Source organism: Mytilus edulis, chromosome 13, assembly GCF_963676685.1.
Source record: "Mytilus edulis chromosome 13, xbMytEdul2.2, whole genome shotgun sequence".
In the NCBI taxonomy this organism is placed as follows: Eukaryota; Metazoa; Mollusca; class Bivalvia; order Mytilida; family Mytilidae; genus Mytilus; species Mytilus edulis.
The window spans coordinates 51,373,750-51,385,904 of NC_092356.1; the positions used below are offsets into that span (position 1 = coordinate 51,373,750).

Below are 12,155 nucleotides of genomic sequence, written 5' to 3' on the forward strand. Positions count from 1 at the left end.
TAATAAAGATGTATTGTCTTATATTACTTTTGTTGTGCATAAGAATTAGAAATTGACATTGCCTGTTTAGTGGTTTAAATAATGTAATACCGGCTTCACACATCAACGTATAGATCCGACGTACGTCGGCCGAGGTAAAAAAAAATCATGCACGCTACCAAAACGCTAGTAATTTTGATGCATTCAACCTGTCAATCATATCTGTATCGTGTGCACAACGAGCTTAAAGCGTGTATTGGGTGTGCGTAAAGCGTACCTTAGCGTTTCTCCTAGTCTTCCTACATTCCCAACTGCAGGTCTGTCTATATGTGAATGTTTGTCAATAAGTCTGTCACATTCGCCTGTCTGTTTACATGTTTACCAGTCCGTCTATGTCCACTGGTTCGTCTACATGTTCACTAGCTTTGAAATAGCTTTCGGTAAGTGCGATTATTTCAGTGATTTGTGTCTATTGTTTTTATGTAAGTGATTATTGTGCACCGTACCCATAATTTTAGGGACGCGAATTGCAACTGATATTTTACAGTTTTTTCTTGCGATTTGTTGTCCTTAAGGTTTGGTTCATTTGGGAGGGTTGGGTTTATGGCCACCACATTGTTTATGTGCCAATGTCCATTCTAAAGCCAGAAACATGTAGTACAGTGGTTGTTGTTCATAATTCATGTCGGTCAAGTTGTTTTCGTAAATTATTTTGTTATCAATAAGGCTGTTTAGTTTTGTTTGATTTTTGTTTTTAAATCTTAATGGTCGGGGCATTTAATAGCCGACTTAGTAAATAGTGTTTTTTTTTTCATTTTTGGAGGCCGCTCGGTGGCCTTTAAAGACTTACTACCACGTCATTGTAACTCTGGTTGGTATTTGTATCATTAGTGCTGGACCATGGTCGATCCTATATGCACCTTTGAGGCAGGCGGGATATTTTTGTAGATCTTGTACAGCTCAAACTAATGTGAGTAGTTCCTGTACTTCTATGTCTAGTCCCATGTTGCATGGTTGGAGAGGGTGTAATATCTTCTGTAGTTTTGATGAAGTTTCGCCCGTATCGGACTTCTTTTCCTAAATGAAAGCTTTAAGGCGACGAGTATTTTTGTATGCAATGTGCCCTTAACGTGTCTAAAACTTATCTGTAGCGTTTTCAACGCTCGTGTAGCGTGTATATTATGTGCGTGCAGTTTACAGGTATATACGTTTGACAAACGCTTGAGCTGAATGATTTTTTTTATGTTCCATTAAAATTTTCCTGAAGTAAAGCGTATACCTTTGCATTTCGACGTACTTCAAACTTATGGAACGCCTGTTTAAACGCTGGCGTAGAATTCCTCTGGTGAGCAACTAAGTTACGCATACGATGATACGGACTTTGTTAATTTTCTTTTTTGACTGATTGTTTTACATTGTCATTTCGGGGCCTTTTATAGCCGACTATGCGGTAAGTGCTTTGCCTGTTGTTGAAGGCCGTACGGTGACCCATAGTTTGTATTTCTGTGTTATTTTGGTTTCTTGTAGATAGTTGTCTCATTGACACCAAACCCGATATCTTCTTTTTTTATATTCGATATCTTATCGCCGACCTGGTTAAGTCTGCTAAAAATGCATGCATGATTCATTTTTAGGTTATCAGTCGTAATTAAAGTGGCACATTTAATTCGTTGTTTCATTGCTTGAAGTATCATTTCTTACATCTGCATGGTCAAATGTGTATTTTTTTAAAATAAATTTTAGATTTAGATTTCAGTCACGGTTATTTTTTCCCCCTTCATATTGAATATCTATACTTATCAGTCGCATTTTAATGACGAAAAGGATTCAGAGGTTATTAAAAAAAGTAAATAATGTTGCAATATTTAAACAAAGAAAATAACTTTAAATTTGCAATATTAATGAAAATAAATACGGACATAACTTTCATAATTAATTTTAACGTTATTTTCAATAAACGATTTTTTTTTAAAATCCTCGTTTTTACACCTATTTGAGGCACGTATTTATGATTATATTTCCATGTCCTTGGTCTATCCTAGACGTAAAATTTCAAAAAGTGCTCAATACTTTTTTTAAAGATATTATTTTTAATTGTTCTCGTTCAAAATATTTTATTTTTTCATATTCAATATCTATTTAATTTTATTTTTAATAACCTTTTTTTTTTTATTAAAGTTGCAATATTTAACCAAAAAAAAATAACTGTAATTTAATCATATGCAAGAAAGACTTCCCTTTAATTTCAGTATAAAAAAATAAATAGCTTGCTTTTTACAGCATGTACATCTTCACTAAACGTAAAATCTAAAATAAAATGCTACTAAAACTCTTTCTAAAGATTTTATTCTTAAGTATTCTCGTTCAGAATATAAAGCGCAATGTTTACATGAAATCTTATCTCATATCTAAACACAGCTGGTTACATCGTTTGACTAATTAGAATACTACGCATGTAGGTTAATATTAGCAGCTTGTAATCGTGTGCAAGAAAATATTATATCATAATAAATTTCAGATCATACGTAAAATATCTCTATAGCAACTTAAGATGCTAATGCATATTCAACAGATTAGTAAGCTATTGCGCATGCATTTGAAAGGTGGTCATAGCTATTGCGTATGTATTTGAAAGGTGGTCATAGAAAGACCAGAAGTGTTCCGACTAACATCCGGTGTTCCGAAAGACTACATCACTCGTCCAATATATACTGCGTAAACCCTCAGGGGTTTACGCAAAAAGAAGATGTGGTATGATTGCCAATGAGACAACTCTCCACAATAGACCAAATGACACACAAATTAACAACTATATATCATCGTACTGCGTTCAACAACGAGCAAAACCATACCACATAGTCAGCTATAAAAGGTCCCCAAATGTCAATGTAAAACAATTTAAACGAGAAAACTAACGGCCTAATTTATGTATGTATATTTGAACCTTTTGGGATATACGAGAAATGTAATTACAAATCCAGTTATAAGTCTTGTTCGGAAAGTCACATTTGAGGGAAGATGGGATTGCTGTTACGACAATTGGAAAATATCCATCGTCATCTGTGATACAGCCTTATTCCATTATCTGATAATGGTCAACAAACTCGTCATGGATGGCGTCCGTATAATCAACTTGGAGATATATTTATACTCTATATGCAGTCGCCGCTGGATTGTTGCTCCATACGAGGAGGCTCATATAACCTAATCTAACCTCCCCAGAGTATAAAGGATTTAACAACCCGTCCAAAGTGCAGAAAAAACAGCCGAAGGCCACCAAAGGGTCTTTAACACAGCGAGAAAACCCTACAATAAAAGGCGTGTTTCAGCTGGCCCCTAAACAAAAATGTCTACTAGTTCAGCGATATTGAATGTCATACTTATTAAACTCCGAAATATATAAATGAACTAAAATTAAAAATCATACAATACTAACAAAGGCCAGAGGCTCCTGACTTGGGATAGGCGCAAAATACAGCGGAGTTAAACATGTTTTGTGAGATCACAACATTCCCCCTATACCTTTAGCCAATGTAGAAAAAACACACATGCAAGTAAAACTCATTTTAAAAGAAGTCCGAGTTTGCCTTGTCAGAATGGGTTACAAAAGAACCTAAACAAAATGACAATGATGCATAAATTAACAAATCACTACGAACAGTTACTGACATGCCAGCTCAAGATCTCAATTAAATTAATATTGTATGTTAAGATACAAATCCTTGCTAGATAGAAATGGAAAGTTCACAATTTTAACAATATAACGACGACTGAAGTTTTTAACGAACTTGGCTGGCTATACAGCCCTTGCACGGTTGAAAAAATATATAATTTTTTCAAAAGTTATTTGGATTATTTGTTGTGTTTCGTGCGGAAATATTGAGGTACCCGGTATGTCCTTGAACACTCTTCATATGAACATTTGTGAGGTATGGATGGAACGCTCACAATATAGAAATAAGGAGATGAGGTATGATAACCAATGAGACAGCTATATACCAATGTTCAAATGACGAAAATCAAAGCAGTTATAGGTCATTGTCGGGCCTTATCAATGTCAACAGTACAATTTGCAATTTACAAAGTTTGAATATGACAGTCAAAAAACCAACGGCAATTATTGAATTTAAGGCTACTGACTTTGGACGGGCTCTTGAATAATGTGGCAGGGTTAATCATGTTTGTGAGCGCTATCATAACATGGGAAATTAATGTTACACCACAACATAAGAACAAAATGTAAAAAGCAGTTGCAAATGGGTTAAATGAATACCAACATGTTTGATAACGCCAAATTAATAAAATGTCTCTGTGCTTAGTCTGGAACCTGTAATTGAGTGGTTGTCGTACGCGTTTAGGTTCTTTTTGTTCCAATTTTGGTTATTGTTTTTCAAACAAAAAAACAGAAGTCACGCCGTTTTTTTTTTTTTTTTTTTTTACATTATAGATGATCGTACGACATACGTAGAGGTTGTTACATCCACCGGTGGATAGTTATCTCATTGGCAATGATATCACATCTTACTTATAAATTTCTATATCACTGAAGGTGGATAATTATCTCATTGGCAATGATATCCGTCTCTTACTAATACATTTCTATATCACAGTGGATAGTTATCTCATTGGCAATGAAATTAGTATCTTACTTATACATTTTTATATCACAGTGTAAAGTTATCTCATTGTCAATGATATGAGTATCTTACTTATACATTTCTATATCACAGTGGAAAGTTATCTCATTGGCAACTATATCAGTATCTTACTTATACATTTCTATATCACAGTGGATAGTTATCTCATTGGCAATGATGTCAGTATCTTACTAACACATTTCTATATCACAGTGGAAAGTTATCACATTGTATGTATAAATTTCTATATCACTAAAGATGTGACAGTCAGTTTTCAATTATCTATCGCTTCACTGATTTTTTTTTTAAAGCAGACAATCGGCTTTCCTATGGTTGCTGTCTTGTCGACATGTTCTTTTGTTCACACGACACAGGCACTTGTATGAGAAAAAAGTTTCCTATATCATTGATATGTTTAAAGGTATATAAGATTTTTTTTTCTGAGACAAAGTCCCTGTGTCACACGAGAACTTGAGATTCCATACCATATGAAGTATTATAATGGAAAGAAAATAACAACATTTTTCACTTTCCATTTCGAGATAAGGAAGATGTCTACTTACTGTAAATAATGCAATATCAATTGGTGTCTTTCTCCATGTTCAACTAATCTTTTGTATTTTTTGCCAATTTAATACATATGAGCGAATCGAGCTCATAGGAGCCTTTTCTTCTTTTTTTGCGGGGGCATTGTTAGTGTTTCGTCTACCTATGTTTTGAATCTTTGGGCTAGCTTTCTTTGGCTAATGTTATATTTTTTTATTTGTTGAATGTATTATTTAGAGAATTGATGTATTTAAAAGTAAATTTTCAATATGTATAATTTAGCGATATAAAGGAATTTTCACTTATTTAATTTCAAAAACGGACTTGAGTTATCTCGCTTTATTTTTTCCCGGGAAATTTGTCTTGTTGTTCGGAAGTCAGAATTTATCGCTCTTCCTTAAAGGTAAACCCAAAGAAACATTGTACACAAAGCGTTGCGGTACTATCAGCTGACAGAATACAAACGACAGTGCTTGGGACAGGACAAGTATCTTTCTCAATTTAGAATTAACAAAGTGTCAGTTATGAAAAAGTGTAAATATGGGATAATATAGTTGTGTTGTGAATGGATATTTTCAGTGATGGTGTTTAATATTTTACTTGGACAAATGGACAAGGTTGAAGGTGAGTGAAACTGTACAATTTATCTGTTTGGAGTAACACATGTTCCATTTATTCTATTCTACTGGTATTTTTTTTCTCGTTTTTTTGTGATTTCAGGACTGTTCGGTCGTGTCTAAATATTTTTTTTATCAGATTACTCATTATCATTGAGATGTTTATACATATACCGGGGGTCAAGAACTAGTCGATAAGATTTGATTGTTTGTCAACACTTCGGAAAATGTTTAAATGGGTAGAAAGAGAAGCTTATCTTGAGCCTAAGGGTAATCAAAGTTTGTGATACCGATTGTGTATTTGTTTAAATTATGTATTATGGCTGTAGCAATAAACTAAAGTAATGATTATTGGTGTCTCAACAGATATGTACTAACTGACCACTATATAATGACCCTTTAAAGTTTCATACATTGGCACTTTTTATTGATGTATCTCATTACATGTAATCATAGTGAAGATTTAACAGGGTGGCAAACTCAAATTTATAAAAAATGATAGAAATTATGTATCTAACTGTTTTTTACTATGATAACTTTATGCAAGTGTTCATCTTAAATTTTGTTTGTAGGAATTCATATTGTCAATAAATTTTAAAAAACTTCATGTTTATTAAATTTCCTCAAGCGGTAAAAAATTGAAGACAAATACTTTTTCCAGCTTTATGACGGTGTCTTGTCAAAGACAAATATTTGTGTTGTCGTAAATTTGAACTGTGGTAGTAGGATGACCTCAAACAAGACAAACAACAATTTGTCAAAACTGCACCTGATATTCCAAAGGTTTGACCTCTGAATAATGAAGATACATCTCTTAATTACTCTACGTCAACTGCATGTTTTACTGTCCTTGAATAACATTTTTTTAATTGTGAAATGTTTGAGTGTTTAGAAAGTTTAGAGTTGTTTTGATACCACAGCCCATTACTTTTTATGGAAATGTATTATTTTGAAGTAACAAGATTTTGGAACTTTAACATGTACATGTTTCACACTATTGTGCAGTGTTATTTAGATAATTGCCAAAATATCGAAATTATTTATAAAATTTTACAATATTTTAATTGTTGAAAAATATATGGTTGAAATAATTTATTTTATAAAAAAAAAATCAACACCCATCCAGATGCTGACTTGGGAAGTTATAAAATTTAATGATAATAAAAGACAATCTTTTCAATTTTCAATTTTTCATCTTTATTCAAACTTTTGGAAATTAATAAGGGAAATAATCGCTATTTACCCTTTATGACTTTAAAGCCTTATTTTTTGGTGATCAATAATTGATTCCAATTTATCAGTCTATTCATATATTGAAGAAAGTTCAAAATTACAAGTTTTCAACAATTTATTATCCCCTCCCCTCCCCTCCCCTTACCATGTCACTATACTAACTATAGCTTATCTTTTTCCATTTCACATATATTTACAAAGCTGTCTAAACAAACTATTTTCACACTTGTCCTAACTTCAAATAATTACTCCATATTGATTGTAACTTTCACTTGTTGTTATGTAACGTTACCTCAGGTATTATACCCAGTCAATAATTGTTACCCAGTCAATAACCTAGATCAATATCAACTGGAGTGATTTTCACAAATAGGTAGCAATAACAGGCCCTTTGAACTTTCTATTGGACAAAGTTACTTATTAAATGTATGTTACTATTGTCTTTTTATTAGTATTAATATTTAATAATTGAAAAGTAGATAAAAAGCATTGGCAGAAGGTGTGACCATATGTCATAATAAATACATGTTCCTGGTGCAAACTTATTAGATTTGATATAACAAAACAGGAACAAATTATGACAACATATTTTTCTCTCACAATACATGTACATGTATATATCGATCATTTGCTGTTAAATAAATCTAATATATCAAAATATTTAAGAAGTAAAAATATAATTTGAATTATTTGGAGAGTCATTTATCAGTGAATTTTGGGAAATGCCAAACTGATCAAAAATATGGTATGATTCCCGATTTGGACAACTATTCACCAGAGATCTAACGATGTTAAAGGTAACTGTGCAGCCTTCAACAATGACCAAGAACATATTAGAGTCAGTTTCAAATCCTTGTAATAAGTTATTTTTTAAGTAAATAATATTAAGAAATGCACTAAGCATTGACATATTTCATAGAAAATTTAACAAGTTAGACTCTCAGATTATCAGAGACATGAAATATCAATTAGACAACATGCAATTCTGATAATATTTGATTTATTTAGTCTCATCACTAAATAATGCAAACTTAAAATAAGTAGTATGAATCTTATAAGGACAGTTTATGATTTGATCATTGTTTAAAATATCAGAAAACAAGATCTGGGTGTAATGAACTTCTTAACATGTCAACATGTGCAAATGTATGGGTAAATATTGAATGTCATGAAATCCCATTTTGAAAAATGACCTCTTGTTAAAACAAACTGTTAATAGTCATAAATTCACAAAAACAACATCACAAACAACTGTTCATACAACAAAGCTGTATGTTTGACACAACTAATATCAGCTTAATGAAATATGGTGTGGTTTTTCAGAAATTATTATTATGCGACATGAAAATCAGTGTGGTTTTCTCAAGCTTAATATCTTCTAGCTATTTTTGTGGTTGGTTGAATTTGATACACCGCCAAACAAAGTAAGAAGATCTTCCATTTATCATGTCTCGTGACCTTTATCCTTTAAATTGTTACATGATACTTCTGAGTAAAATGCTGCACGCTATCAATGATATACAGTCAATGCTCTGGATATACAGTGGTATACAGTGGTACAATATAAAAAAAGTCCTTTAAAAACATTGGCTTTTGATTATATTGATTTGTTAAAAGCTGTAAACAGGTAAACTTGCACCATGAAATGAATGATGGATTGTTAATTGTTTTTAACAATAATGTAAAACTCAGAGGCAGATTGAGACCCCCTTTTGGATTATCTGTTGATTGGTCTTGGCTTTTGAATTTTTCATTTTGGATATAATAGAGGCGTTATGTTTTTCAGTTTGTTGTGTTGGTCTGTCTTACTTTCTATCAGTCTGACCATCTGATATCCTTACTATATCTTTTGCTAAAATGTGCTGTAGAGTATTTCTTCGTCACATGAATTATCAACTAACTTGGTATGTTCCTTGTCTTGGTATCAATCCTGTAATTTTGGATTTTAAACCAATAAAAATTACTTACTTACTTACTTACTTACTTACATATAAAGGGAACTATGAAAAAAGAGACCAAATGACATGGTTATTATCAACAATTGGTCACCCTACATTGTATGACCTTCAACAATGAGCAAAGGGGATTTTATTTAAGCCCATTGTTTATTAAATTACTATAAGTTTTAGTGTACATGGAAATATGATACTGGAGGCTTCCTATGGACACATATATAGTTGTTTTTCTGTATAACTGAACATTTATTTAGTTGTTAACTTCCAGTTAGGTTAGTATGATTGAGGAATATTCTTAAGACTTTATAAAAAGAGAATGACTAAGTTACAATTTTTTTTAAATGAAATAAATTTGTATGTATGAAATGAAAATTTGAATTGGAAAGTACAAGATTATATAATGTGACATAAAATTCAAAGAAGAAATAAATGACAAGAAATATAATGTGTCTTTATGGATGATTTATATTTTCCAATAAAAAAATTTGAACATGTTTTGTTCAGTTGAATGGTTTTCATCAAAAAGCGGAAATATTCTAAAAAGCATGTAATAATTTGGGAATTTTGTTTACTTAAACATTCCCAAGCAATTTTATGTACTGAAGTGTTATAGAATAACAATATAATGTAGGTTTTAAAAGCTTTTTTATACAGGCAGAAAAAAATTAATGTCTTTAATTATTGCATTTAAAAATAACCCAAAGAAATCTCAGATGCAGTAAATTAAAAATCTTCTTACATAATGTACATATAATTTAAATTGGTGTCAGGATGAGAAATATTGACAAAAGGTGTTTATTAGTTATGCATTTATCTTAGCTCTATGCATAAAATGAGAACTGAAGCATGCTTTTTATGGTAGTTTTAGCACCCTTTTAAAATCTATTATTTATGATGTAAAGTCAAAAAGTTAATGCAGTTTGAGTAACTTATACAGTGTATATTACAATGTTTGTTTTGGTTTTCCTTTAAACAAATTTTATGACCCTTCTTTTGGACTTTTTAAATGAAATGTATACATAATTGGTGTACAATTTTACTACTTTTCTTGTATAAATGTAGCTGTCGGTGTCTGACAAGTCCAAACCTTATAAGTGGTACATCTTAGTTCACATGAAAGTATTTCAATTTTTGTCCTTCAAACAATTTGATGAAAGTATGATGAGATCTTTGGTAATCTGTTTAATTTTTTTTTTTACAATTTTTAAAAATTTTATTCTTGAAGCATTAAAATAAATTATAACAGATAGACGGTTAAACACAAAAAAGTAATTCTGTTCTTCTTTGCATAATAATTTCACTGTAATCCCTACCCGCTCTCCCTCCACCCCCTAAATTCTCGTCTGACAACTTTAATTTAAGAATTTATTTCTATCTTAAAAATTGGATAAGAATGTGAGATTAATTATCACGATTTAAAGACAATCTGCATACAGATATTAGTATCAGATATCAAAATGTGAGGTTCTTTAATTGCAATAATTACCCAGTGGCATAATTAAAACCTGGTGATAATTTCTCAATTTACAGTATTAATTTTAGCTGATACAGATCTAGATTCCATACTTTGTTTTACTTTCTTGGCTGATAATACTGATAGATTTGGTAATTAATACTCCAAGCTATTATGCCACATTTTACATAATATGTCTGACCTGGGCTTCAAGTGTGAAGACTTGACACAGTACCAGTAACCTTCTTTTATTTTCAATGTTCAGTAATTGGAACAAGGGACTATGTGTGGATTTTAGAGGTGATAACAAGAGCTACTTTACTGATCTCCAATTTATTATCAATAGTCATTGAAGTGTTAGAAGCACTTTACAAGTCCACCTAATCACAATTTAATAACAAGTTACACTTCACCACTACCATTCAATTATAGACTGCTTCAAATACAATTAGAATGGCAAGTGTCTACTCTTTAATTATTGGAAACTTTAGAATGAGGCTGAGGCATCTTGATATTAACAGTGAAATTGAAAATAAACCCATGAGTGACCACCAAGTTTTCTGTAGTAGTTTGGAAAAACTTTTGGCTTTTCAATGAATTCAGATTTTTTTTTGCATAAGAATTAACAAGGACAAGATGAAGTTCACCTACTCTATAATTATGAGCCATGAGGACATGATGAGGCGGCTGAAATTAAAGGAAAAGGCCATGTGGTTTATAAATTTTCGTAGTTATCTGTTACAAATTTAAGTTTCAGTTGTTAAAGAAAAGAAAATAATTAACTATTTAGCAGCTTTAATGGTAATTAAAAAGAGGTTTTAAATTTTCACATATTTTGATTTCCCGCCCTCACTTGGAGTGAAATTGAAATTAAACCCATGAGTGACCACCAAGTTTTCTGTTATATTTTAGATCATTTTTTTAGCTTTTCAATGAATTCAGATATATTTTGCATAAGAATAAGGAAATAATTAGATTCCCCTTGAAATTGACATATCGTTCATTGATGTTGGTTGACCCCATCCCCATTCAACAGAGTACCATAGGTGACCTACATTGGATAACTATCTAAAACTGTATTGACTGTGCAGAAATTTAAGAAACTTGTTAAAAGTATAGAATTCCTATAATTATTTAGCTTTTCTTTGATCATGCGAAGTTTTCCCATAGCTGTGACAATTTATGTAACTTTCTGGTGTCTAACTGCTAATTTAAGGGGAGATAATTACATGTTACGATAACCTACAATTAGCACATTGAATTTCTCTTGAGGTGTAAAACTTCCTGTATAACTCAAAATTTAAGTTAAAATGTGGTTTGATATCCTTCATTCAATTATAGTGAATAAGGAATGTTATCTATGTTATTGTTATATAATGTAGTTACTGGTATTAATTTTTGTTTTTTTGTCATTTCAACTAAATACCTGTGAAGCAAAAAGCTTTTTCAATTTTTTGGAAACTTTAAAACAGATTTCTTTCATGATTTGTATATATGCAGAACTTCATAAACATACCAGAATGGAATTGAATTTGTTATAAAAAAAAATTCTATCACACAAGTCAAATGCAAGTATGATCATGATTCATTTAGTTTGAATACTTTTTCTCTGGGAATTACAGTTCTCAACATCTTTTAACGCCTACAGCAAATTTCTATTAAAAGTTTTTAGAAAGAGAAATGTGTGATGTCATCTGAAATTTCATCAGAATTGAAAAGTAAATGTAGTTTGAGA

At 31.3% G+C, this 12,155-nt stretch overlaps 1 protein-coding gene across 3 annotated transcripts in view; it reads left to right on the forward strand.

The window, feature by feature from the left end:
• The first annotated feature begins 5,567 nt into the window (after positions 1-5,567).
• The window catches only part of LOC139499888 (uncharacterized), a 56,313-nt gene continuing 49,725 nt past the window's right edge, over positions 5,568-12,155 (forward strand). For all 3 annotated transcript variants that reach the window (XR_011658255.1, XR_011658256.1, XM_071288517.1), the window contains exon 1: positions 5,568-5,786. Coding sequence is in view for 1 of the 3 variants with exons in the window: in XM_071288517.1 (XP_071144618.1) it covers positions 5,744-5,786 (43 nt within the window). In the remaining 2 variants the exon portion in view is untranslated. The remainder of the gene's footprint in view (positions 5,787-12,155) is intronic.